The sequence below is a fragment of the Sciurus vulgaris genome (genome assembly GCF_902686455.1).
Source record: "Sciurus vulgaris genome assembly, chromosome: 3".
In the NCBI taxonomy this organism is placed as follows: domain Eukaryota; kingdom Metazoa; phylum Chordata; class Mammalia; order Rodentia; family Sciuridae; genus Sciurus; species Sciurus vulgaris.
The window spans coordinates 66,712,042-66,740,022 of NC_136463.1; the positions used below are offsets into that span (position 1 = coordinate 66,712,042).

General features: G+C 53.9%; 2 protein-coding genes across 4 annotated transcripts in view; both read right to left on the reverse strand.

Annotated features, from left to right (window-relative positions):
- Positions 1–13: 13 nt before the first annotated feature.
- Positions 14–27,968, reverse strand: FOXN1 (forkhead box N1). Of its 3 annotated transcripts, none has more exons than XM_079133719.1 (9): positions 27,752–27,968; positions 13,719–13,850; positions 12,882–13,343; positions 10,678–10,791; positions 8,829–8,959; positions 7,491–7,587; positions 3,865–4,072; positions 3,225–3,716; positions 14–1,521 (listed from the first exon to the last, which is right to left on the reverse strand). In XM_079133719.1, exons 2-9 carry the CDS (start codon positions 13,839–13,841, stop codon positions 1,202–1,204), a joined length of 1,947 nt encoding a protein of 648 aa, XP_078989845.1. In that variant the 5' UTR covers positions 13,842–13,850; positions 27,752–27,968; the 3' UTR covers positions 14–1,201. The 3 variants fall into 3 exon arrangements, with proteins under 3 accessions (XP_078989845.1, XP_078989846.1, XP_078989844.1); XM_079133720.1 differs by having other exon boundaries at positions 10,678–10,788; positions 13,719–13,870; XM_079133718.1 differs by having other exon boundaries at positions 13,719–13,870.
- Positions 10,666–27,981, reverse strand: part of SLC13A2 (solute carrier family 13 member 2) — a 51,387-nt gene continuing 34,071 nt past the window's right edge. The window contains exon 13 of the transcript XR_013762831.1: positions 10,666–10,677. The gene's annotated coding sequence lies outside the window, so the exon portion shown is untranslated. The remainder of the gene's footprint in view (positions 10,678–27,981) is intronic.

Genomic DNA, 27,981 nt, shown 5'->3' on the forward strand with positions numbered 1-27,981 from the left:
AGTAGAGAGATCACAAGGCACTTGCTTTATTGTTCCAGGACAGGGGGCAATGGCAGGCCATTGAGGAATCTGTTTGTGCCTCATAAGAGAGTAGGGCTATCATTTGGATGTTCTTGTCACTCCGAGGCCCAAGGTAGGCTGAGGATACCACTTGATGGGGCCTGGCAGGCACCTGGACCGTAGCCCCTAGCTCCAGGGACATTTCCTGTGCTTTTTGGGTGTCCGGGTCTGCCAGGCAGTGAGAGATGGGTGCATGGGTGCTCCCTCACCAGCCTGGACCAGGCTTCCCTTCCCTGAAAACTCAGGCTGCTGAGACAGTTGGAAGCTGGGACCTAAACTACATGAATTTCTTTCTAAAGAAAGAGGGGGATTGTGGTGACCTGGAGGGGGCCCTTCCCGCATCCGGGACTGGGAGGAGATTCATTCAAGTTTCCAAGGGCAAGGGCTTTTCCAAACACTTCGTGTTGGAGTTGGGCTCAGTTTGGTCCCGGAATGGACGTTGCCCCTCCTGTGTGTCACCCTGGGGGTGGCCAGACAGAGCATATGCTGAGGATGGGTGGAGCCTGGCAGGGTGGGTGCTTCTAGTTAGTAGCACCCCGGATGAGGGGTCCACAGGCAACACGGGAGGAGTTCTCTATCTCCTCCTCCTTGCTGGGCTGTTGGGAATGAAGACAGGAGAATAAATACAGGGGGATTCTAGGAAAGAACATGACTGGAGGGTGCCAGGCCTGCGGAGCATGTGGGAATCACAATGGGCTTCTGGGGGTTTCTTTGACCTGGCATGGGGGCCCTGAGCTTTGGTAACCAAAGCCCTTAGCTCTCAGCTGCCTCGGAAATGAAGTCAGGCTCTCTGATTGATATGGAGTCCTCTGGGTATCAGGCATGTGGCTGGTGTGTCTGAGTACGCACGAGAGCTGACGGCCCATGAGCGTGGCTAGGGAGCATGTCTTCGCTTCTTGCCCAGATATTGCTCTCCAGGGGCCCTGAGTGAGGAGCTGGACTACCAGGTGGCCGAAATGTGTGAGGGGCAACATCCTGGGTGGTGTCCTCTGTGCCCCAGCTTCCAGGTAACAAACAAGTTGGCTGAGTGGCAGAGGAGCAGGTAGTATTTTCCTTCCTTGACCTTTAAGTTGAGCCCAATGAGGACGACCAGCAGGAACTTCCAGACCAAGCAAAGGCTGGAGCTGATGCTGGACATAGCTCATGCCAGGGCCATGGGCTTGGAGCTGGGGCTGAGGTACACTGAGGGGCCGGCAGGGGCTGTGGAGGGCGTGGGCTCCAGCTCCATGAACGCTGAGTAGAGGGTGGTGAGGGGCAGGTCCCCCAGGGCTCCAGAGCCTCCGCTGCCAGGTGGTGCCAATTCGCCTGCCCCACTGCCTGTCTCTGCCAGACAGGGCCCCGAGGGGAAGCAGTGGGGTGGTGGTGGGGGTGGCGGCACGGAGGATGATGTTGGGGACGAGGTCACCAGTACCAAGGGGTCGAGGGCCAAGCTGTCATCCCTCAGCTGTTCCCACAGGTTTCCTAGTTGGGGGAGCAGGAGGAAGAGAAAATAAACATCACTGGGAGGCATTGGGGGAGCCTCATCTGCCACCCACCTGAGGCTTTCATATGCTGCAGAGAGCAGGATTGGAGTGACACTGAATGGGAGCAGATCCTGGCATCAGCTGTGTGATCCCAGACAGTGGCCGACCCTCTCTGAACCTCAGATTTCAACTCCCATGTGGCTCAGTCTGAAAGTCACAGATCTGGGTGACGTCTGTGGCTCTCTCTCTCTCTCTCTCTCTCTCTCTTTTTTTTTTTTTGTGTGTGTTGGGGGGAGAGACCTTGGGAAGGATCAAGGATTTGAAAACTGATTACTGAAGGGTTGATGCAGATGCTGTGCACCTGGGGGTAATCTAGGGGACTCCCAGGAACTCTTCACTCAGGCTTCTGCCCAGGCTCCCAAGGAAGGTGGATCTGCAGCCCAGACCAAAGACCTTCCCACAATGTACTGCTGAACCCGATGAGTGGATGGGCATGGCTTCCTGGGCCTCCTCCACTGCAGAGCCCAGGGAATGGGAACAGAGCTAGGAAACACACCTGACTCTGAGGAGCAAACAGTGCTGCCACCTGATCCCTCTTTGTGTCATATGACCTGCAGGATGGCAATCAGAGACTGGGTGCTTGCTCTGGGCATCATGGTGGCAGGGTCTGGAGGAGGAGGGTCTGACAACCCTGGATTGGCCTTGGCTGCCTGAATTTTGATCCTGATTCCTTCCTTCCAGCTAGTTGATCTTGAGTAGGTTATGTAACCTCCGCGTGCCTCTGTGAAATGGGTTTCATGTTCCCTCCTCTTCTACAGGTCCAGAAGAGAGAGCAGATGTAAAGCTAGCATAATGCCCGATCCTTAGTAGGGGCACGAGTGGGCACTTATTGTATCCCACATGTTCACACTTGCCCTGAGGCTGCTTGAACTCTGTTCCCCATCTCCCTGAACTGGGGTGAGGGTCTATACGAAGCTATTTCTAACAGTAGCTTCCCAAGACATCAGACCATCAGACTGGGAGATCTCTGCGGGGAGGCTGCCTCTGGGACAACTGTTTGTGAATGTTTCCACCCAGTGCACAGAGGGCCTGAGGCCTGGACCAGCAGTCCCCTTCAAACCTGTGGATAGTCACAGGGCCTGGAGATGCACAGCAGTTTAGATGGGAATGGGTGGAGTAGGGTGGCCTTATACAGAGATGGAACAGGCAAGATGGAGTGCAATGAATAAAACCTCTCTCTGGACCTCTATCCCTGAATCCTTCCAGGATCTGCCCAGCTTTGAGGTCTTACACTCCTGCAGGGAGAGTGTCTCTGTCTTTCTGCATTAAACGATGAACTCCTATAAAGTGCGAAGGAGGGGGGCTCCTGGGAATGCTCAGTCTACCAGTCACTCACAATCAAGTGTGGGGTAGAACATGGAGCTCTTTCCATTCTTGCCAGAGCTGAGAGTGGCTTGATGACAGGGTCAATTGGAACACTTTCAGGGTATCAGGAGAAGGGAAACTGGGGCAAGGAAGTTCCTCTGTGCCCTCTGCTCTGGATGGGAAGCTTGACACCTGCTCCTGGCTTTCTGATTCTGGTGACTGGAAACCCAGTAGCTGCAGGTGGCAGGCAGCACGGAGTTTTGGAGAGAATGGGTCACCCTGCTAGGTGTACCTTTCCAGTCCTCTCCCACCTCCCCTTTCCCACCCCCAGCTCACCCTGGAAGTCAAAGTCGGTGAGAGAGGGGTTGATGGCATCCAGGTCAGCACCAAGGTCTCCATCTGGCAGTAGTGTGTCATGCACGGTCCTGGCTGGGGAAGGCTCAGCCAGCAGCTTGGCACTGTGACTGGGTGGGGTGTGGGCAGGCAGAGGCGAGTCCTGGGGGGTGCCCGGCTGGGCCCTCAACTCAAGGTGCCCATCTGGCTGTGGGAACAATGGCTGCTGGGGTCCAGGAGGGGCCAGGCTGGGTGAGAGGTGTGGGTACGTCTGCCCATAGCAGGAGGGCGTGTGTGCCCCCAGTAGGTCCTGGAGGGGGTTCTTGCCAGGCATGGGTCCTGGAGCTGGGTGGATTGAGTGCAGCTGCTGGGAGAGCCCAGTTGGAGGTGCCAAGGGCCGGAGGGGGCCGGAGCCTGCCAGCCCAGGGGGTGGACAGCCCAGCATCGGGGAGCCCAACTTCTCCCTCTTGTCTCCAATGAGGCTGTCTAGCTCTTCTGAAAAAGCCCAAGAGAGAAAGAACACCGTGAAATCTTATTCCTCCACAGTCCCCTACCCCCAGTCTTGGAACCCTCAGACTCTGCCCCCGTTCCTTCTGGTTCTCAGGTCCTCAGGCCTTTCCTCATGTGACCCGGCCACCCTCACCTGGCTTGGCCATGCTTTTGCGCACAGCAATGGGGTCCTTCCTCTTCCACTTCTGCAGCTCCTCCTGCATCTTGTCAATCTTGGCCGGATTGAGGGCCCACAGGCAGCCCTTGCGAGAGGAACTTCCAGATTTGTTCTCCACCTTCTCAAAACACTTGTTGAGAGATAGGTTGTGACGGACAGAATTCTTCCAGCCATCAGGTGCCGTCTGCCCCAGCAGAACAAAGCAAGCATTCAGACTGGGCTCAGGTAGCAAGAACTGGCTCCGGGGCTGGGCTCTCTAGAACACTCCTTCACCCTTCTGGGTGCAGAACTGCCATCCACTCTGGGGTTTATCATCCTCATAAGTACACAGAACGTGCTCTGTACCCTTCAGTGGTGGGGAAGGGGTGGGCAGGAACTTGACCACAAGGTCTTTTCAATTAAAATCCACCTTCATCCCACCCAGTCCTTGGCCCAACCTTTCAGAGAAATTTGAGGCAATTCTTCAATAGAGGCCTGGTGGGACTCTTGGTCCATACCCCACTGAAGTGAGACCAGCCTCCATGGGGCCTTCAGCCTGTGCAGACTCCCTCTGTGGAAAGGGAGCTCACAACTCCAAGGTCTCTTGTCCAAGTTTAAGAAAGGAGCAATGGAGACTGCGGAAGACTCCCTTCCTGGTCTTCCTCATCCCCTTTGAGGTAAACTCAGGAGAAAAGAAAGATGGGTGGGGCCGGTGAGTGTTTGGGTGTGTGTCCATGTTGCACATATATTTGAGCACATTTCTGGGTGTTGGTGCATGGGGGTGGTGCATGCTGAGTGTGTGTGAGCACGTGCCTACATCCCTAAGCGTGTCTCCCAGTGTGAGTGGCATCTCCTGCGGGTGAAGTTGTATGTGTCCGGGAGAATGGCTCTGTGTGAGAAAGTCTCTCTGGGCATGTGTGTGTGTATCCATGATTGTCTGAGTGTGTGGGTGTGTGTTTGCATGAGTGTGCCCGGGGGGTGTGCCCTGGTGGGGAGGCCAGCCCTCAGGCGGGGGGTGCTCGTGCCAACAGAATAAACACCCATTAGGAGGCCCGGTCATGCCACCAGTGCGGTAATTGTGCCCAAGGAAGGTTGTAAAAACCATTAGGCTGACTCAGTTGGGTGAGAGGCGGTGGTGGGGGTGCCAGTGGGCTCCTATCCCCCACCTCCTGCTCTGTTCCAGACTCTGAGATAGCTATGAGCCCAGAGGGGGCTAACTGCCCATAGAGCCACTGTTCTGGCCAGTAGGGCTCCTTCATCCTCATCCCCTGGCCCTTCTTCCATTCAGCTCATAGTTTCTGGTTAATGAGGGGTGGCCACTCCCTCTTCCCCAGCTCGTTTGCCCCAGGGAGCGGCCAAGCTGAATCACGCCCAGCAGAACTGGGCCCTAATGCCAGCGTCACTGCAAGTTGCTGGCAGCAACTGCTGGAGCCTTTCTTGGAGACAGCTGGCCTGGGGCAGGGGGCTGGTTGAAATGACCCCCAAGGCTCCCAGGGTGACCAGGGAAGGTTTTTAAGCCAGCAGGCCAGCCTTTGATTCCCACCACAGTCTCCCCTGGGAGTTGAGGCTGTGTCGCCCCATGGGTAGAGTTAATGGGCACTGGGGCCTTTTATGGCCCCATAAATCTGTGACTTTGGGATGCCAGAGCAGCCCCCACCCCAGTCACTTCCTGTTTGGAAGAGGGATGGTCAGCACTAACAATTATGTCCAGTGGCTGGACACTTCCCCAGTCCCACATCCCTGACTCACGGGGCTACTGGACGCCCACATTAGCTGCCTTGGGCATGAGTGCCACCCACCCCATGGTCCACACTGCCCTTGTCCAAAAAAATGACCCTCAAATGGGGAGTGAGAGATATGGAAGGTAGGGGAGTCTTCAAACTAATTCCCTGGATGAGTCAGACTGGAATTGTCCAAGTTGGAGGAATCTATGTGCCAACTGGTCCAACCCAACCATTTTACAGATTGGGAAACTGAAGTCCAGAGAAGAAAGGACGTAGTGCTGGATCACACTGGGAGGCAGGGACGAAGCCCAGACTCCAGCTCTGTCCCCTAACTAAGGGTTCTGCCCAGGCCACCCCATAGGGCCTGCCCTGCCATTTGGGGCCCTTCCCATCCTCACAGATGCTCACTCTCTGAAGTCAAATGTAAACTCAGGGGTGAGGGAGTGACGCAACTGGCTAAGAACAACAAGTAGAACCAAAAAAAAAAGCTGTTAGACTTCTTCACTCTTCGGCCCCATAAAACAGGGATTACACAGCTCCCAGGAAAAATAATTAAGCCAGGAAGATGAGATGCAGGGAGGGGCTGGGGGCCAGGCCAGGAGCTGGGAGAGAGGGAGGTGCAGAGGGGGAGGCAGGGACCTCATTTTCCTTTCTCTGGCCTGGCCCCTGGAAGCCCTGGGGGACCCTCTGACAGCTCGGGGGGGTTAGGGAGAGTGCAGTTCCCTGACCTGCTAGGGTGTGGGGGGCAGCCCTGGATACAGACTTTGATGCTTCTTGAATCCCAGGGACAACTCTCTTTCCCCTCCTCTTCTTTTCAGAAACTCTGGCGGATCAAAATACGTTTCCATTCCCTAGCCGGCCCACTCTGACCCTCTTGCCCACTCCCTATCTGATGGCAGCCCAGCAAGCACGGACTTGTTCGAACATTAGCTGCCAATTATCCCCAGGCAGGACAACTGGATAGATGGTGGGGGCAGAAATCACCCACTGGCAGGTGGAGCTGAGTTCTGGATTACCTGGGCCTCATTTCCTACCCTCTGCCTGGGTAGCAGATGAGATCATATCCATCAGGTCCTAGAGAAGTCACTTCTCAGACATACACTCTGGTCTTTCCCACACCCACCCCAGAATAAGGGTCTGTGCAGAAGGATTTGGGGAAAGGGAATATGTGTGAAGCCCAACAGCTTGACCCAGCAACTGATGCCACTTGCTGTGTGACCTTGGGTAGATGAACTGCTCTCTCTGATATGTCTGCCCATCTGGGGAGATGGGCACCTGTCTTGCCTCTAGGGAGGGAGTTGGGTAGAAGCCCTAGAAGCCCCTTCTGTGGATGATAGGAACTAGATCTTGCACAAGGGGTGGGGGCAGAGTCAGGTGAGCCAGCCAGTTCCCTGGGACACTTGACAGTGAAGCCCACACCCCACTTTCTGGCAGAACTGTAGCTGAGCCTGCCGCCCACAGAGGCAGATCCTAATCTAACCCTGGAAGGCAATGGGTTCTTCAGCACCCCTTGTCACCTTGGCTGACCAGCTCCTGTGGGAATTCCTCAGCCCCACAGCATCCTGGGGGTAAGGGTGGGGACAGTCTTTCATTTCTTCCCCCCACTTTCTCTCCCCACTTGGGGTGGGTGGATGCTCCCTGAAGCCTATCAGGACTGACATCACCACTTTCCCGCAGCAGAAGGTCTCACTGCAGATCTGCTGTGTAACACTGAGTGAGCAGCTTGAGCTCTCTGTTCTCCACATAGAGTTCCTAAAGGAGCTCTGTCTTTTGAGATGGAGACAAGGGAAAGCAGGTGGGGGCAAACTCCTCTCACCTCTGCACTAAACCTTCCAGCTCCAGACAGGCCTGACTTGTCCAGGATTTGGGGTGGTGGGTGTGGATGGATCTTGGACTCACCTTGAAGTAAGGGAAATGCTCCGTCATAAAATTGTAGATCTCGCTGACAGGCAGGCTTCCAGTTTTGCTGTTCTTGAGGGCCATGAAGATGAGGATGCTGAAGACACAGAGAGCCCCTGAGAGTCTGAGCCTCTTGACCTGGTCCTGAGACCCTCCCTAGAAGCCCCCCTCTGGTAAGAGTCTCTGGGAGGTTCAAGTTGAAAGGAAAGGGGATGAGAATTACAGATGGTCGAGGGTCCTGTGGAGTCTGAGAAGCCAGGGTTCTGTCTGACTTAGGCACGCACCAGAGGAATGACCTTGGGCGAGGGCCTTAACCTCTCTGAACCTCAGTTTCTTCATCTTTGAAGTGAAAAAAGGTAACAACTACTAGTTGTGAGGAGGAATGATGCCTCAACCTGGAAGCCCTCCTCACACAGGAGCTGCTGCCACCAGTCCTTACCAGTCATTCCTCACCAGTTGGTGAACGCTGCATAGTGGGGAGGCAACCAAGGCCTGATGGGCCGCTGAAATGTGCCGGGCCCTGAATCTCCTACATTCTCTTACTTAATCCTTCCAATAGCCTGAGTTGTTGTCCCCTGACCTTCCCCCCACCCCTGATGAATAAACAGAGTCTCAGAGAGATGAAATAACTTGCCTAAGCTTCACATCTAGTAAATTCCAAAGTCTGGTCTTGTCCCCAGTTCTGCTGGGCTTTAAGCCCTGCCTCTGTGTGCTCCTTTCTGTGCATCATCTGGCCTTCCACAAATTCCCTCTTGGTGCTCCTGGCTAATGTCTTTTTTCTTCTGAGCTTCTATCAGCTGAGGACCTTATTTCCCCCTGAGGCCTGGCACACATTAGGTCACCACTGATGATTGGATGATTGAAAGGACAGATGGAAGGGTTCCCCAGATAGGCTGGGTACTGCTAGCATTTACCCTCCCAGCCCCAGAGAAGTCCCACCAGAAATGGCAGATGGTGGATAGAGTCACATCTGACGTCCTCATCCCTCATTTATTTCCAGTAAAGCTTTGGAGTGGGGTCTTTTCTCTATATCTGGGGAGATGGGCCAGGTGGTCAGTATCTCCCCTAAACTCCAGTCCCTGGCCCTGGGCCCCAGGAGGTTAGATCTCAGCAGCCTCACACAAGGCACCGGATCTGCTAAACCAGATCCTTAGGGGTAGACAAGAGGTCAGAGGTGATCCAGTCTATCCCCTGCTCCCTTGCAGGAATCCTCTCTCCAGCATCCTTTTGATGGATCCACCCTGTCACTACCCTTACACACTGAGAATTCCATGCCTCAGTTTCCCCAAGGGCCCACTCACCCCTCCTCTTTCTGCCCGAGGGGAGCTGGAGATGTACCTGTAGGAGTAGATGGGTTTGGGGAAGAGTGGCTGGTGCCCATCAGCGCTGGCCTGGGGTGCAATCCGCTGGTATGGATAGTGAGAGGAGCCCAGGTAGGGCACAGGGTAGCTGCCACCACCCTGTGAATACTGTAGAGGTTGAAGGGGGAAGAGTGATTGCCATGGTACCCAGCTTTTCCAAGGGGGACTGCCCTCCCCTCTTATGATCCAGAGCAGATGAGGCCAGATTCTCCTCTCCCTGGTCATGGGCTCCATCCCTCCATGGCAGAGCTGAGGAGTAGCCAACAGTGTGGATGCATGAGTGTCTGAGATGTCCACATTTTGGAACTCAGAATCTCAGAGACCTCAAAGTTTCCTTTCTCCAACCCTTTAGGTACTGTGGTTGCCACAGTGGTGAGATGAAGCCCAATGGGGCTGAAGAGAATAAGGAGCAGCTTTTGGCCCCTACACCCTCCCAGGCAGACACTCCAGGCCTCCCTGCACTCCTGGAGTACTGGACCGGAAGTGGGATGTCCAGCCTGGGCGTTTGCTGGGCACTGCCACCTTTTACGAGTTTCAGTGGCTCTTTGAAAGAGCTGGTCATGGTGGTGGGCAGGTGGGGGTAGGAGGTGGTTTTACGGCAAAGGGAGTGGCTGCGGTGCCAGGGATGGTGTTTTATGGGGGCAGAGGAGTAGGAGACTCTGACTCCCCCAGCTGCTCCAGGCTGAAGTGCTCTTTCCAGGTCACCAAGAGACACTTAGTGCCTGAGTCACCCTCTCTCAGGCTCCATAAAGCCCTGGGTGCGGCCATCTTGTTTGAGGAGGGGTGCCGACAGCAGAGGGCATCAAAGCAAGGCCAGGCATGGTGAGACCACTTAAGGCCTGATTGTCTCTTCGTCCTGCAGTGGCTCAGTCCCTGGTAGGACAAGCTGTCTCAGGTACATCCCCTACCCTGGGTGAGACCAGGAGCCTCCACCATTGTAGCCAGGCTGACCAAGAAGGGAGGAAGTCGCTTTGTGTCAAGCATTCCCTTGCTTTCCTCTATCTCTCTCCTCCACAGGGTAGGCTGTCTGATCCCCCTCCTCCCTGTTGCTTGGCCAAGATCAGGGCCAATGCCAAAAACTGGGAGTAGAACCTGCTCCACAGGCAGGGCCTGTCTCAGTGCCAGGCTGCAGGTGGATGGAGCTGGGCGCTGGGCAGCCACTTGCTCTGTCTTGCCCGGTGACTCCAGGGAGCTGCCTGGCAGCTCTCAAGGCTCTTTTTCTATCTCTTTTTTAAAAACCTCCATCCTTTGCCAGTGTGGGGCGATTACTTGGCATCCTTCACATTTGGGAGGGGCCGAAGTTGGGCAGCGGGTAGGGAAAGGACCAACGTGATGAGGATTTGGAGCCCTCTGGGTTGGGAGGCCCCGTAGCCCCACACCTGGTGCCTACCCTTTTGAGTCCAAGGTCATACAGCAAGATGTGACCTAGAGATGAGCCAGCTGTTCTCGGAGCTCGGCCTGGTGTCACATCACACACTTTTCTCTCCGCCCTGTCTTTGTCTGGGGTGGCTCCTGTTCTCCCTCCTCTTTAGGGTCATCATGGCCCTGCCTCAGTCTCAGCCCTACTCACTTGTCTGAGCCTCTTAGGCCCTGCCAAGGGTCTAGACAAAACCAACCTAGAAAAGGACAGTTGTTTCTGTCTCCCCATTGATCACTTCCCCCTCCCTGGGGTAGTCTAGCCTGAAAAGTTCAGGGCCAGACTCTGCTGCCTACACCTGCCCATCCAGGTGTGCACATGCATTTACACCTACACACCACACCACACACAACACACAACACATAATATCTTGAGACCCTGGGAAGCATGCCACTTGCCTCGGACCCACCTGGTGGAAGGGGGGCTGGGAGGGACAGTACATGTGCTGCAAGGGGGGCTGGTAGCAGTACATCCCAGGACCACTCTCCAGAGCTGGAGGCTTGATCTTGACCTCTGATGCCTGCTGGGAGAGAAAGCAGATGGGTCTTATTTCTCTCCCTTCCTCTTTCCCTTATCCTTAATCTCACACAAAAGCACCCTCGGTTCTGCCTTTCCCAAAAGTTAGTCCTGAGAATGAACAGAGAACAGAGAAGGGAAGTGATTTCCACAAGGAAACCCAGCAAGTTGGTTGTGGAACTGGGGCTGGCACTGACCCACTCCCCTACCACACCTTACTGCAGGTGAGAGGCTGAGTTTAGGCCACCCAGAGAGATGGATGAGATTTGTCAGTGGTCACTTTCAGTCTAAGGTAGGGCTAAGATCTCTGGGAGGCCCATGTGGGGTCCTCAGAGCCTAGTATAGAGCTCTAAGTCCTGAGTAGGGACAGGGGTGTGCAGCCAGGTTCTAGCAGGTAGATATGCCCAGGAGAAGGTGGACCATTTTACCTGGGGTTACCAGGTGCCTTGGGAAACGAGCACCTGGGCCCAAAGGGGCAAATCAGCTGTGTCCTCTTTCTGGGTGTGCCCTGGGGTTGCTGATGCAGAGATTGGTACAATCACAGAATCTCAGGCCTGGAAGGGCCAAGAGTACTTGTGTCCAACCCCTTCATTTGACAGATGATGGGGCTGAGCCCTAAGAGGGGAAGCAATGTGCCCCAGGTCACCCAGCGAGGCAACCTGCTAGCTGTAGGTCTTTGGGCTCAAGGTTTTCTTTGTTGTGCAGGATTAAGGGTGTGGACTTAAATCTCAACTTCACCATTTTTAGGCTGGGGGATGCCTTGGGCAAGTCACGAGTCCTCTACCAGTCTCAGTTTATTCGTTGGCAAAATTGGGACAGTGGGAACTCTCTAAAGGTTTGTTGTGAGAATTAAATGGGCTTCAAAAGAAAGCACCTGGCAGAATGAGTAGGAGCTGGTGCTGAGCAGACACTTTGGGATGGTAGTTGATATGATGGTGACCTTGCCATATTCAGGGGGCCTGAGAAGAAGCTGTTCAAGGGCTGCAGAACCAGCATAGGCTCCTATCTTGACCACACATCTGCTTTCTCTACCTTCCTTCTTGTGTTGAGAGTGGCTTGGGCCAGGACCCTGGTCTATTTTTTTTTTTTGTTTTCTTCCTTTCTTTTGGCACTGCAGATTGAAGTCAGGGGCACTTAACTACTGAGCTACATTACCAGCACCCTCCCCCCTTTTTTTTTTTTTATTTTGAGAGAGGGTCTCACTAGGCTGCTTACATCCTCACTAAGTTGCTGAGACTGCTTTGAACTTGTGATCCTCCTGCCTCAGCCTCCCAAGCTGCTGGGGATTACAGGCATGTGCCACCACTTGCTGCTCGGGGTGTTTGAAAGTAAGAGGTGAGGAGGGTTGGTGGGGTAGGCGCAGCCTAGGCTAAGCCCACTCAGTCATAAACCAGTGCTGGGAGCAGGAAGCAAGCTCCCTCTGTTTCCAAAGCAACAATTCTATGAGGCAGGTACCCTTAACCTTACTTTTCCAGTGAGGCTCATAGAGGTTAAGTGACTTGCCCAAGGTCACACAGCTTGAGGGCTCCCAAGGTGCGTTTAAGGTATTTCTATGTATTTCTATGAATACACCCAGGCCTCACTCTAGGCAAAGAATGGGGTTGGGAAGGGCCCCTTGAGATGACTTAAATCTTACAACGTCTTTCAGGTCTGTACAGTGATGCTGGAGAGGGGGAGATTGTGCTCTGTGGCTCCTCCCTAAACCCTTTCTCTTGGTCTCTGGAATGTGTTTTTCTTCTCACATTTGCATATGGGCGTGTCGGTCTGGCTGGGGATTCTTGACACTTAAACAAACAGAAAGAAGTCACACTCTGGAATCCTGACTCAGGAGCTTCCGGGAAGCTGGCAGCTTCCTTAGTTTAACCTGCTTCCCCCATCTGTCCCTTCCATGCCCATCCAGGCCTGCATCCCCTCCCCAGTGACCAAGAGGCCCATATGGAGCGAAGAAGCCCCCACTCTCTGAGGTTGCTGCTTCCCTGATCTTGAGAGGCAAGGTCTGTAAAGGGTCAGTGGAGACTCTGATTTCAGAGGACTCTTTCTAGACCACCAGGAACAGGAGAGAGGGAGTTGGGATGTGCACTGGTCATTGGTACTCACCAGGACTTGGCTGTGCTCCTGGCTAGGGTAAGGGAGCCCATTGCACCAGGCCTCTGCTGAGAAGCCAGGCAGGAAGGTCTCAGCTTCCCCCACATCCACGGGGATCTCCTCGAAGGCCTCCAGTGCCCCTGGGGTCTTAAAGGAGTGTCCATCCAGGGCCAGGGCAGTCTGAGCTTCAGGGAAGATGTCCTCATGGAAATGCCGCTTGTACGGGTGGAAAGGCACGTGGTTGCCCTTGAGGAAGCGCCCTGGGCTGCTTGCTGGACCCTCCTCAAAGCCAAAGCCAGGATACTTATCTGAGGGTGAAAGCCGGAAGGGGCCTGGGCCAGGGCCGGCTGGGCAGTGGCCCTGGACTTGCTCAGGGCCTGGAGATGCAATGCTTGGGCTGTGTGGGGGCAGTGAGGGTGCTCTCTCTGGAGGGCCGTCGGGCACAAACGATGAGCAATTGAAGCTGGTGTGCTTCTGGGTAGACAGAGGACAGAGAACCTGTGAGTGGAGGTTGGACCAGGCCTGGGGACCTCCCAGGAGCCTACTCTGGGAGGGGATAAAATGTGGCTGAGTTCTAGGGACCCACAAATAATGGAGAAGACAAAGACTGTCCTTGGGAGCCCCAATCTGATAGGGGCGTACTGCTCTGATACCTGTGGTGCCCAATGTTGATGGGGCTCCACGGCCCCTCCCTGGGAAAGCCCCATACTGAAGGGGTGAACGGAGACATATCTGAACCCTTCTGGATCTCAGAGTCATGAAGTACTTGTTTGCTGATAGAAGGGACCCTTGAAGGTGAGGGGACTGGTCCATTTGCTGTCTCACCCAGACTAGGAGCCAGGTACTTACACTCTGTGGAGCAGGAGAGCCTGGGAGGCCCGGAGCCTGCATGAGGTCCCCTTGGGGCTCGCCCTCCAGTCTGGTGGGGTCTGGCAGTGTGACGTCAGACTGTGGCGGGAGTAGTGACACCATCACCCAGTCCTGGCCTCGAAGAAAGCCGGCTGTGATGAGAATGAGGACCAACATCCAGGAGTGACCAACCGCAGTTCCACCACCTCCATTCCTACCCCATCCCTGGAATGGGACCTCACCTCAGCCAACCATCTGATGTGTGTGTGTATGTGTGTCAGGGTTGGGGGGATGAGAGAGAAAGAACACTGGTTGAGACAGAGACAGCAAATAAACCAGGAGGAGGGTCTTGACTGGTTTTTTTTTTTTTTTTTTTTTTTTTGTACTGGGGATTGAACCCAGGGGCGCTTAACCTCTAAGCCACATCCCCAGCCCTTTTTATATTTTGTTAGAGACAGGGTCTCACTGAGTTGCTTAGTGCCTTGCTAAGTTACTGAGGTTGACTTTGAACTCTTGATCCTCCTGCCTCAGCCTCCGGAGCTGCTGGGATTATAGGTGAGCAGCACTGCGCTTTATGGACTGTAAGCTCTGCAGCTGTGGAGTACTGAACCAGTGAGACCCTGTCTCTGGCTCCTCATGCTTGGTCTCCTGTGTCTACGAAGAAGGGTCAGGCTATGCGACCCTGTTCTGTGACTGGGCAGGCCCCAAGAAGAGAGGGAACTGTGGAGTAGGTCAGGTTCAGGCCTGAGGTGGGATCAATGCCAATAATGCAGAGACTGGGTTTCACTGGCCCCTTGGCATCCCCCTAAGGCCCTTAGCCTAGCTGGAACAATCACAGCGTGCATTTGGGGACTCAGGGGGTCCTGGTTACCTGATGACTTGACAACCCACTAGGCTAGCAAGCTGCTTTTGCCTTTGTCCTTCAAAACTCCCTTACCTGTGACTTTGTGCAGGCCACTGCGCCTTCCTTTTTTTTCTTTTGGCACTGGGGATGGAACCCAGAGCTTCGTGAATGCTAAGCACACTCTCTACCACTGAGCTACGCCAGCCCGGGCTATCCCTTTCTGAACTTTTCAGTTTCCACATGGAAAATGTGGGGCTCTGACTAGATATTCAAGGGCTTGGAGCTTCTGGAATTGTAGGAGGACCCTGACCCCAGCACAGTGGAGTGGGTTAAGAGGACTCAGGGCTCTGAGCCAGGCTTGGCCCTTTCTACCTAGCTGAGTCAGCAAAGCTGCCTTCAGCGGCGGCATTTGTAAAACAGGGCGAGTGACAGGACTCACCTCACGGGGCTGTTTTGAGTATTGAATGAAATCATGCATGGTGTAGAGCGCAGTGCCTAGTGCAGGGTAAGCGCTTGATACACTTCGGTTCTCATGATTGATATTATCAGTATGGCTCTGATTATCATTATCCTCCTTCTTTCACCCCCTGCAAAGGGCAGTCCCTTTTGAATTCACTTTCCAGTGCGGCAGTGGTCTCTGATCAAACCTACTGGTTGCTGAGGGTCTGTTCTGGGGGGGGCGGGGGCGGTGCAGTTCAAATGCTTTGGATGATTTTTTCATTGGTTCATCAGAACAAGCTTGTGAAGGAGGTACAAGATTAACTCCACCTTTCAGGTGAGGAAACTGAGGCTCAGTGGGGTTAAGTGCCCAAGTCACACAGCTAATCCTTGACAGAGTCTGAACACCAGTGTAGATTTGGCTAATTCTGGAGGTGGTATACGGCGTATGGTTTCTTTATTTGGTGGGGGTCAGAATCTGGTGGGATATGTTTGGGAGGCCAGGCAGCAAGAAAAGTATGAGGTTTATGCTTACCCCTTCTACCGAAGACCCCCTCAAGCAAGAGCAGGTAGCTGTGCTATTCCCAGGCACCCTCAGCTGGGAGCTCCAGGAGGGAGGGAGGGCCTCAATGGCCTCTTGGTGTCCATCTAGGGGTTGACACCTCTTTACTGAATCAACCATCTTCTGCATTTGACAGAAAGGGTAATGGGGGCAAGGAAGGGAGGAGACTTGCTAAAAGTCCCACTGGGATCAGCCTGGGAGGGGGCTGGTAGCTGAGGCCCAGGTGGGAGGCTCTCCCGCCCCTTCAAGAGTCCCCACCGCCCCTTCTCCATGTCCCAGAGCCTGCTCACTCTGCGATGCTAAATGTGGCGTGACCAGGGAAGCGAGGAGCTGGCCGTAACTGGACACCTAGAGGGGGCAGGCATGGGGCCCGAGGTGCGGGGCAGCCCATCTCCAGCTCCGCATGACCGCCCTGGCCTGGCCCTTGCTCCCTGGACAGTGGGACTGGCCTGCCACACCTTGCCGGGCCTGAGCTGCCTTCCCAGGAGGTGGTGCCACAGACTTGGCACCTTCCCAAGGCATCCCCAGCCCCTCTAGATGCCAGGACTTTTCCCTCAGATCGCTGGCATTGTAACTTGGGGAGCACACCCCTCCCTGGAGTGGGGTAACATGGTGGTTAAGAACAAGGGTCAGGATTTGGGTCGACCTGACTGGCACTTCCTGGCTGTGTGACTTTGAACACACTGTATAACTCTGTATTTCACTTTCTTCATCTGATAAATGGGGCACATGGACCCACCTCACAGGCCCTTCATGAGAGAGAAATGAGGTGATGTGTTTAAGGTGCTGGTGTGTAGTACATGCCCAAGGCCATGTCACACACTTGGCCTCGAATTGTAGGATGTGGCCGGGCCCAAGGGCCTCTGACCCCAGGCTCTACAGTTTCCCTGGGGGTCTTGCTGCTTCAGGCCTGGTCTCCCTGGGGAGACTGACAAATGACCCACGTGGCAGCCACCCTTGCTATCCCTCCCTGCCTGGCCTTCACTCAGCTTGGCCTCAGGAGGCTCAGACCGCAGCTCTGCTCTTTGCAGCTACGAAGCTGAGAAGAGCTCCCGGAGCTCCAGCTCTGGCCTGAACCCCCCAGGGTCTACTCTGCCCAGAAGCACCCCTGCAGCCTCTGTCTCACCCCATCCTTGCCCCACCCCCTATTCCTCAGGCTGAGTTATCTGTAAGCCCTGGCCCAGTTCCTGTCTGTCAGAGGCTTTAACAGAAGGTTACTGTTCCCAGCCATGACTTTCATACCCTGACTTGGCAAAACCAGTTCCCCACCTCACCTCTTCCAAGTCCCTAGGGACAGGATTAGAACAAGAAGTTGTGCAGAACTCAGAGGCCCACCCCTTAATTTGCATTGAGGATGCAGAAGTCCCTGAGTGGCCCTCAGTTCACTCTGGGCAGGTTCTGTAAATGATGACACCTGATTCAGTGACCATAGTGACTCTTTGGTCCCCTGAACTGAAACTTTGTCCTATAAATGAGTCCCAGAGAAAAGGTTTAGTGACTTATCTAAGGCCACACAGACCAGGAAAGAGGGAGCCCTCAATCAACTTCTTTCAAAAGTGCTTTCCCAGGACTGGGAACTTAGCTTAGTAGTAGAGAGTGCTTCCCTAGTGCAAATGAGGCCCTGGGTTCAATACCCAGCACTACAAAGGCAACATAGCATTGTCAAAAGTGCTTTCCCACCTCTGTGGTTGGGCAAAGGGCCTCTGGTTGGTGTATGTGGGAAGGGCTCACTGTGGGGACAGGGAGAGTCTGCCTAGCGCAACCCTTCTCTAGAACAGCCATCAGAACTCTTGAAGCTATCTGATCTAGAGTCAGTACTGGCTCTGAATCCTAATCACTTGGAATTTGGTTGGACAACTGGCTTAACTTCCTCTTCTGGGCCTCAGTTTCCTCATCTGTAAAATAGGGCTAATAATACATACCTCTCTGGAGGATTAGATGAAATATTGCTTGTAAATAGCTTAACGCATAGTACGTGCTCAATAAATGATAGCTATTATTAATAATTAGCAGTGGGACAGAGTTAATAGAAGGCATGAGCTCTGGGGATGGGGGAAGGGGGAGGGGAGGAACACCCCTTTCCTGCTCCCCACTGCCATCTCCCTGGCAGTGGCCTCCCTTATTGGCAGAGGCTGAACTTCCCTCCTCTTGACTCTGGCCTCAGAGGTCATTTCAGTTGCTTCCCTGCAAGAGAGTCTGTGCTTACAGAGTTTTCCAGGGACTGGTGTAGCAATGAGGAGTGACCCTGTTGCTTTGGATTCCTCAGGATGCCTCCCTGATGGCCTCACTGTCCTGGGGTTGACATCTGCATTCAGGAGAAATTTTTCATTGACCTCTAACCTTTATCCTGTTTCCATTTCAGGGAGCATGAGAGGATATGTGTCTGAATGTCAGCAAACAGATGCCTTCCTCCCCTCTCAGATCACCAGAGCTAGCCCAAAGCACCCTCACGGCCCATTACTCAACCAGGCTTCGGCAACCCACCATCTGCCCACTTCTGGGGCTGGAGGCCAGGTCTCTCAGTGGTGGGCTGTACCCTGAGGTCCCTTCAAACTGTACGGACTGTGATCACCACAGCTCCACAATGAGTTCACTTTGCATTTTTGTATCTTCACTCATTTCATCCTCCCTGTGGCCTCAAGGGCTGTGAGCAGTGGTACTCTACCCCCCTCCCCAACCATGGGCCTCTGAGAGTCAGTTGCGTCCACCTCTTCCCAGCCCCACATCCAGGGAAATCAGGCCAAATTGGCTATGGCGAGAGTTTCTGCCCATGGAAATTAGCAAATACTACAAACCAGGGAGCTTGCATTTTGTTTTGTTTTTGAGAGTTGATTGGTGAATTTTTATCACCACACCAGCCATAGAGGGGCAAAGTCATTAACCCCATTTTCAGGGGAGAAAACGAAGGCCCAGAGAGAGGGAATGGCATGTCCAGGGACCCACAGCTAAAATGGAAAGTTACATGTCTTGATTCTCATCTCAAGAGATCAACCATGGCCCCAGGCGAACATGCTCCAGGACACAACCTTAGCAACACTGGCTGAGGACTTTCAGTATCTGGCATCCTATCTACTCCCCGTTCTCTGAATTTCTCCCCCTGCCATCTTTGGGGAGGGGAAGGTGGGGTTGAGGATAGAATAAGTAGATCCCATTTGTCCTGGAGTCAAGGGAAAAGAGAAATGGCCCTCTGACCTAAGTAAGGAGGATGTACTTGAGGAAGTTCCCTCAGGAAGCTGGCAACTGGATTGCCCCTATCCCTGTTCTATGCCCATCTCACTAACAGCCAGGCCTGTGAGGTCTCCAGCCATCACCCCTCCACCTCTCAGTGCCCCTTTCCCTGGTTCAGACAGACAGGGCCATTTGGGAATTGACCCAAGTGGGACCTGGGGGCAATCTGCTTGCTGGCTGTGTGACCTTGCTGTACTTCAGTTCCCTTATAAGCAGAGTGAGGCACAGGGACCATCTTAAGATGCTGAGGCTGGCTGAGTGCTTTGGCACATGCCTGTAATCCCAGTGACTTGGGAGGCTGAGGCAGGAGACTCACAAATTCAAGATTGGCCTCAGCAACTTAGTGGGACTGTCTTAAAATAAAACATTAAAAGGGCTGGGGCTGTAGCTCAGTGGTAAAGTGCCCAGTATTCCCACCCCTTAAAGATGCTGAAGCTAGTCCCATGGAGGTGTATGTGGTATATGGGGTGGTCAGCTGGGCTAGTGCACCTGGTCTGCCTTTTGGGGGACTCTCTGGGGACATCTTCTAGGAGACCAGGATAGCTGGGTACATTATTACACCCCAGGAGGGAGGTACTGGGTTGTCACCCCTTTTATAGATCAGGAAACTGAGGCTCAGAGAGGTTAACCTGACTTGCCCAAGTCACCCAGCTAGTAAATTGTGCTCACCAGGATTCAGATCCAGTCTTCAAAGCCATGTTCCTTAACCACTACGCTACATGGCCCCACCTTGGAAACACCTCCACCGCCTGGGGGAAGGTGGAGGTTCTCTTGGGAGGGTCTGTCCCTGTATCCTCCGTTGACAGCTGAGTCACAGGGGCCAGGCAGGCATGGGGTGCTGAGGGCCCTCTTGGGCTCTCCATGCTCCTTGCCCCCTCCCACCCAGCGGCCTCCTACCTGCCCTTTATGAGCAAGGTGGAGCCGGCTCAGTTCCGCCTTAATGGTTTCTGTTGCTGGCTGCGGCAGCATGTTTTACGAGGGGTGTGGCTGTGCCCAGTGCTGGCCTGCAGCCCCACCCGGGGCTCCGCCCGACCCGACCAGCAGCTGGGAGGGGTCCCCTGGAGCAGCTGGGTAATTGCATCGTGGGGGGTGGCAGGGAAGGGCCTTGGGGCTGTGCCTGAGGCTTGGGCTCCCCAGGATACTCAGATCTGGGGGTGTCAAGAAAAGGATTTTCTAGCTCCTTTCCTCTCATCAAGGTTGGAGGTGCTAGGGGCAGCATTCTGGCCCTGCCGACTCTGGATCTTTCCTTGGTTTCAGGAAGTGGGTCAACCAGCCCCTGCCTTGAGATCTGACTACAGTGCTTTGAGGCGCAGTAGCAGAATGGCAGAGGATGCAGTTGGCAAGAAGAACGAAGGATGAAAAGTAGCCACTTATGCCGGGCAATGCTCTCAAACTGAGCTGCTGACACCTGCTGCTGTGTCATCCCCATCCCCCAAATCAGTCATCCCCCTGCCTCGGAAAGTAGGCCAATTGCAGAGCATCCCTTAGTATGCCTATCCTGAAAAAACACTGGAGCCACCTTTTGGCCTGGGCCCACCGCGAAGTGCTTCCAGGTATCTAACACTAATTCTTAAAATCTCAGTCCGCTGGCCCTGTCCTTCCTGCCATTCACCAAGGGATCCTCCAGAGGCTACTAAGAACTATCCACTCATTCCTTCTCCAGGGAGGGTCCCCACTTTGCTGTGAATGCCTGATTCTGACAGCTTCCTGTTCTCCCACTCCCCCTTGTCTAGCATGCTTTCCTTTTTGCCATCCCTGGCCACCTCTGGTCAGTTTCCCAGCTCTCCAGTCCCTCTCCAGCCCTTGCCACCCAGTCCTGGTCCCAAAGGAGCCAAATGCAAGCACTCACAGTGGGCTCTGGGCCATGGCCACCATCACAGCTTCGGGGAGTCATTCAGCCTGCAGCTCCCCTGGAACCTCCATCCGAGGTATAAATACTCCCAGCATGCCTGGACCAGCCCCCTGCCCCAGGGCTGGGGTGGAGCCACCTCCCCAGGCCAGACAGGTAGGTCACATGCCCCATAAATGCCACTGGACCACAAGCTCTTCCCAGCAGCCCTGACCTCTCTGGATAGATGGGTGGAAGGATGGATGGATGGATGGGTGGATGTATAGATGAACAGTTGGATGGACAAATGGATGGTTGGATGATAGAAAGTCGAAGGATGAATAGGTGGACAGATAGATGGCTGGATGTCTTTGGTCTATCAGTGAATGTTCATTTTGTAGATGGTAAGGAATTTATTTCAAGGAAATAAGGAAAGCTATCCCTCAGAGGTCCCTTTTATCCTCTTCTGACACATACCTTCTAGGTCCTCTTCTCTCCACTGCTGTGACCACCCAGTCTGAGAGGTCAGCTCCACTGGACTCTCCCTACTCCTGAGATGTCCCTTTCCAGTCTACACTCTGAGGCTGTGAGCTGACCCCTCTATTTTTCTCCCAGGAGCAGGATCAGCTTTTCTTCCAAGGTTAACAGATGTGGGGACATTCTCAATTCTAAGAACAGGAAACCCTAGGGCTGGCAGCTTAGGGAGAAGCCCCCTTTCCCAGACTGTGTGTGTGTTACTGGGGATTGAATCCAGGGTGCTCTACTACTGAGCTACATCTCCAGACCTTTCTATTTTTTATTTTGAGATACGGCCTCTCATTAAGTTGTCCAGGCTGGACTTGAACCTGTGATTCTCCTGCCTCAGCCTCTCAAGTCACTGGGATTATGCACCACTGCACCTGCCTTTCCCAGGCATTTTTGAAGTCATGACGGGTCTGGTGGTGAGGACAGCAAAGGACTTGGAGGTAGAACTATCAGGACCTGGAGAGCTGGGGGATGGGAACTTCTTGCCTGCTCAATCCTCTCGAAAGGCAGCGTATGGGAAGCAGTGATCTGAGACCTTAGACACTGATTTCCAGAGAAGACATTTCCCTCAAATCTTCAGTCTACCCAGCTGAGAAAGGGGCCAAAGACTGAATAATGGACAGGAAATGACTGAAAGGCCAGGAGGGTTTTTTTTTTTTTCCCCCACCGATTTTGAAACATTACCTTAAACTTCCTACAGACTTCCTCCAGCCACTCTGGCTGATGCGGTGGAGGAATGCGCTGAAAGATGGGATGACATTGTTGGCCCCTGAGCACCTCTTGACTCTGTGTCCTGAGGCCCAGAAGTTCTGCTCCCATAATGAAGTAGTTCTCAGCTGAGCCTGGTATCCCTCACCCCAACTGCATGTGATGCAGATAGATTGTGGCGGTGATTGGCAGCTGAGGATTTGATCTGTGAGATCAACAGGGATGATGGAGCCTTGTCTTACCTTCTCCCTTAAGCTGGCATTATCTCCAGAAGACTTCACTGAGCCCAGACTCCACCCCAACTCCCTACAAAGTGCCGATTTTCTTCACAGGGATTCCTCCAAGGACCCCAGAAAGTCCTTTCCTAGCTCTGCCATCAGCATGGGCTCGTTATGGGAATGGATCTCATTTCCTCCTTCCTAAAATAGGATTGTCATCCCTGCCCTACATACCTCACCTGGCTGTCCAGGGACTGAGTGACCAGAATGTCAAAGCACTCAGAGGAAGGCGAACCACACCATTTCATCTGGCATCCCGGCCTCCTTCCCTGGGGTCCCAGGCCTCTGGTATTTCACTTTCCTCTTGCCCTTCCAGGGTGCTCCCTATGAGGGTGGTCAAGCAGGCCCTCCTTCCAGCTGATGGGCCCCTTCTTTACCTGTCCACCTAAGTAGGAACAAGAGATGGCCCAGGATCTGGCCATCCCTTGAGCCAGGGGCCTCCTCTCATGCTCCGTACATATCATTATCAGGACTGCTCATTATCACTAATCTATTATTAGGGATATTAATTTTGCCACTGCTAGTAATAACACAGATTCAGTACAAGACAAATATACACTGGTGTGCCTCCTCCCCCCATGCTGTCCAATATGGACGGAGCAGGTGGTCATCTGCCTCGATTTACTAAACTGGAGGGAGAAGTACATTGGGAGACCTCTCCAACCCAAGCTGCTCTCTAAGTGACAGGTAGGAAAACTGAGGCCCACCAGGGGAAGGGATTGTTCCCTCACATGTAGGTGCCTGCACTCTGCTCCTTCTCCTGGGTTCCTGGGCTGTGAACCTGGCTTCGAGCCCTCAGTCATGCCTTTGGAGAAGTAGCAGGCTCTGAGGGCATCTTTCTGAGCTTGTAGGCTTCAGCGCTCACCTTGTTCCCTTAACTGCCCCCACATCTTCCCAGCCTTGGTACTGCCATCCAAAAGAATTTCCTCTCCAGAACCCCTCTCACCTCAGGCACATTGCCCATGCTCATGGGAAGGCCCAGCAAAGCAGAGCCACGTCTTTAAAGCCACATGCTCTATGGGCCCAACAGGAACTGCAGGGACTGCCTCAAGAGGGAGCCAGGAACACCCCACTGCCACTGATTGTAAAGGTTGCTGTGGTCACTCAGGCTCTGTGTGTGGGAGGCCCTGCAGAATCTGATAATTGGGCTTTCTGATCACAGTGATGTGTATGTATGTGTGTCCATCCCTGTCCACATCCTTCACCTTCTGAGACTGATGGGCTGGTGCAGTCTGGGACATGGCTGTGGAATTTACAAGTGTAGGTGGTACCTCCAACTGTCTCCGGGCGATCCGGTTCCAGGGACACACCCCGTTCTCTGTGTGTCTTTCTCTCTGTGTGTGTGTTGGTACTAGGACTGGTTGTAGTTTTTCAGAAGCAGAGATTTCAGATGGGGGAAGCCCAAAGGCCCCCAGAGGGTGTATGAGGGCAGGCTTGAAGCCAACTGACCATGCACCCTCCTGGGAAGGGGTGGAGGATTAGGATTGGACTTCCCAATGAGCTCTCTGTGGCATCTTTGGGGGGCAGGTCTTGAGGGATGCCTACCCCCTGGAGCTTCCAGAATAGCCATAGAGCATAGGTTCCCCTTTCTCCGTGACTCACACCTGGCTCTGGAGTAGTTCCCTGAGAGATCACGATTCAGCTAATTCTCTCCCTGGCCCCATTAATCTGAGCTGACTAAGCAACAGCTACAGGCGGGGTAAAGACCAGGGGATGCTCATGACAGTGGCAGTCATCTCTAAACAACCAGGCAAGCCTCCTTGCTTCGGCTTCTGTCCATCTCCCTGCCTTGGCCTGGCCATGCCTGATCCAATCAATCATGCTCCCAGACCCCTGAGAAGGTTGCTATTGCCTCCTTTTGGGGAGCCCTCTGAGCATGTTTCCCCACCATTGTCCTTTTCTCCTGCCAACACCAAACAGTATTGAGGTCTATCTGGTTATCAAACTTCAACTCATCTTGTTTCATCTGAATGCATTTTCTTTTCTTTTCTTTTTTTTTTTTTTTTTTTGTACTGGGGATGTAAACCAGGGCCTTATGCCTGCTAATCACATGCTGTGATTTACCATTTGGAAGCATCTAACTGGGCATGGTGGTGCACACCTATAACCCCAGCAGCTCAGGAAACTGAGGTACGAGGATCACAAGTTGGAGGACAACCTCAGCAACTTGGCGAGACCCTAAGCAACTTAGCATAACCCTGTCTCAACATTTAAAAAAATAAATAAAAAAGGCTGGGGATGTGGCTCAGGGGTTAAGCATCCTTGGATTCAATTCCTGGTACCATAAATAAATAAATAAATAAATAAATAAATAGATAGATAGATCTAAAAGCATCTAGCCTTTAAAACTCAATGGGGTTGGGAAGCTAAGGGTTTCTCCAGGGATGATCTTATCCAATCTGTTTTGTCCCAGAGGCACCACTCTGGACATTTCCTCAGTACTCAGAGAACTTGGAGGATATATTGAGACCTGGCCAGGACACAGGTGAGGGGTAATGGACTCCAAGAGGATTTGCAGCTTAGGGGGAGATCCATTCTGTAGGGGTGGGAGGGTGTAGATAGGAAGATGGGGCTAGGAAGGAGGATGGAGGAGGGGCTGCAGTTGTGGTGGTGGAGGTAAAGTTGGGGGTGGGATGAGGAGGTGGGAAGGAAGGGGTCTGGGCCAGGACTGCAAATGAGACTGAGTAGCCAGACAAGGTGGCAGACACCTGTAGTCCTGGCTTCTTATGAGGCTGAGGCAGGAGGATCACTTGCGACGAGGAGTCCAAGGCAGCCTGGGCAACATAGCGAGACCCTGTCTCTAAATGAACACAAAAAAATGAAAGAAAGAAAGAAAAAGGGAATGGGAATGGGATTGGGATGGGAAAGGAGACAGGGATGTGGTGGAAGGGTTGGGAGGAGGTAAGAGATGGGCACAGAGATGGAGGAGGAAGGGGCAAGGGATGGGGATGGGTACACTGGAAAGAGTCAACCTACTCCAGGACCATTTGATTGGTGCTTCTGGCAGGCACTCTCCCAGAGGTCCGCTTGTCCTTCCTCTGCTACTAGGCATATTACCAGCCCTACCCCATCCCTCTCAGATCAATAATTACCTCTCCACTCAGGAAACCACCTCCTATGGTCACTTGACCCAGGCAAACTCAATTTAACATGCTGAACAATCTCCCTGAAGTCTAGTAGTGTCTCTCCCTGCGGAAGCCAATTGGGCCATGTGGAGATGACAGCAGACCTACAGGACCTCTGCCCCCTCTGTCCCTCTGTTCTGCAGGGATGGATAGTGAACCACGGCAGCCTCCAATCTCATTAGACTATGGTACTGGAGAGAATGACAGAGGGGCAGCAGGTGCAGGGCCTCTCTGTCCCTTCCTGCACATACACTCCCTGAACATTTTAACTTGACTTAGAAACAGTGTCTGGCTGAGTGTGTGGACCCAGTGCAGGCGATGGGGGTTCTGCTGGTCCATGTAGACCAGGAGCAACTCAAGTGAGAAGGAGGGAGGTTAGGCATTAGGAAGGACTTCTTGGCTGGGAAGGACAGAAAGTCCAAGAGCAGTGGTGCTGTGTTGCTTTCTTAGAGGGCAGATGGGACTTTCCATGGGGGCTAAAGGAAGACTTTCCCTGAGGCAAAGGATGGCATGTGACAGAAGGCACAGGTCACTGGTGGGCTTTTCCCCTTGTCCTTGACTTTCCCAAGTCTTCTTCCTTCTTTAGATGAATGAAAAGGCTTTGGTTGGAGGAAATGTGGGGTCATGTGTGGGTGAGACAAAGATGGGGAGCAGGCAGGGGACAAGCCCCCTGATCTTTCTCTTACTTTTCTAGGACCCACTGATCCAAAGGATTCTGGGGTTTCCTGAGCCCCTGGGAAATAAAGTCCTCTGAGAACTCCCTGGCATTCCCGGGAGAACAGGTTCCTGGCTCTGGGAGGTGAGTGAGGCGCCGAGCCCGGGGGTGCAGCGTGCCTCAGCAGGCCCTAGAGCCGGGAGCTGAGCTCGCAGAGGCTGCCCGGGTGGGGCTGGGCTGGGAGCTGAGAGGACATGCACCTCTCCCCGTGGCTCCTTCACCCCTGAGGGTCCCCAGCTGGGGCAGCCCCTGCCTGCTCTATTTGTCTTGAGGACCCATGGAAGCTGTGTTCTTTCCTGGCCCACTGTGGACCCTTTCATAGATCCGCAGGGGAAAGGGGCCCGGGGTGCTGCTTGCCTGCATCAGCTGGGGATCCCTCTCTACTGCTTGTGTACTGTCCTGTCCTGGGGGTCAGGGAAGGACTGAGATGGTAAAAGCCTCCAAGCCAAACCCAGTGAGGACAGGACACTGGAATACAATGCTACCCTCCCCACCCCACTGTTCAGCCTAGAGGAACTGGGCTTCATCGAGGGGAGAAAGAGGAGGATCTGGGAGCCGATAGACTGGTCCCTGCAGAAGTAGATACTTCAGAGAGACTCCAGGAAGGATTTCATGGCTGTGAGGAAACTGACTGAATTTCTTCCTGCAGGGAATTAGGAAGAGTAGGAAGGAGCAGTGCGGGAAATGACCAGCACAGAGGCAGGGGGATGGATGAGATGACTTCTCTACCCTGTCCTTTCCTGCTGACCTGCTACACTTTACCATTGCGCACATCCAAAGGTACTCCCCCATGCCCCTAGGTGCAGAGAGAAGAGGTCAAGGCACCCACTTACTCCAGTCTGTTCTTAATCCAACATGCCTCTTTGGATATGTAGGGAGGGTCTGGAAGGACTCCACAGGGAATGCCTGAATCTTACCTGGCCAGGTAGGGGATGGGGAAGAGCTGTGGGGGTTGGAGAGGGCTTCCTGCTGCTCCAGTCTCTTCCTTTAGGACCTTCACTCCCCAGACCCCTAGTTCTAGGCTCCAGGTGTCCAAGGGCTCCCTGTTTATCCCAGTCTGCTTGCCAGGCCTCTTTACCTTGGGGGTCTTGAGGAAGAGAAACGTCCCTAGACCTGGGGGGGGGGGCGGTACTCTGTTTCAAACTCAGCATCAGTTCCTGGCCACAGCACCTGTCAGCCACCTGTCTGCCTCTCCACCAGGTGCACCATCTCCTTGCTGCAACCCAGACCTCCCCACATCTAGACCTGGGCCCCAGGTATCTAGACCCTTTCCTGGGCTGCCCAGAGAGGTTGAGTGAGTCCTTGATCCACACATGCTCTGGGTGCCACCCATCCCCAGAGCTGGGCTCTCGCCTTTCCACCAGGAACAGCCACTAGGCTGGGAAGATGCCTGCCGGTCTCTCAGCTCTAGCTCTCCAGTCTGAGCACTTCTGTGTTGGCATTGTCTCCCAGCACAAGGTGGGAAAGCACACCCTCCAACCCTCAGAGGCCCCTGCACAAAAGCTAACACCACACACAGAATGAGGACTCGCATGACAGCAAGGACTGAATTTGGAGCACCTGGACAGGAGTGAGAGGGACAGGCACTGAGGTGGGGGTCCCCTTTTGGCCTCCAGGCACTCACCCTGATCCTGAGTCTCTCTTGAGTTGCAGTGAGAGGCTGGGGAGCACCCAGATGCTCCTCGTCCCTCCCGAAGCCCATTAAGAAGGCGAACCCCCTCCCCAAGCCCTGGCCCGGCCCTGCTGGCCTCCACGGCTGACTTGGGCCGGGTCTCCTCTTACCTGCTCAGTGAAGCAGGTCGGCGTGGGGGCCCAGGTCTGGGGAGCCAGGAGCTCCGTCCGTCTGTCAGTCCGTCAGCCTGGCTGTCCTGGGTCTGTGCTGACATCAGGTGAGGGGAGGCAGCTGCTGGGTGAGCCAATAATTATGATATCAGCTTCCCCTTGCCCTGAGGGGCTGCTGCCAAAACGGGGAGAAGAGAAAGGTGACTAAGAAGCTAGTTTGCTCCTTGGCT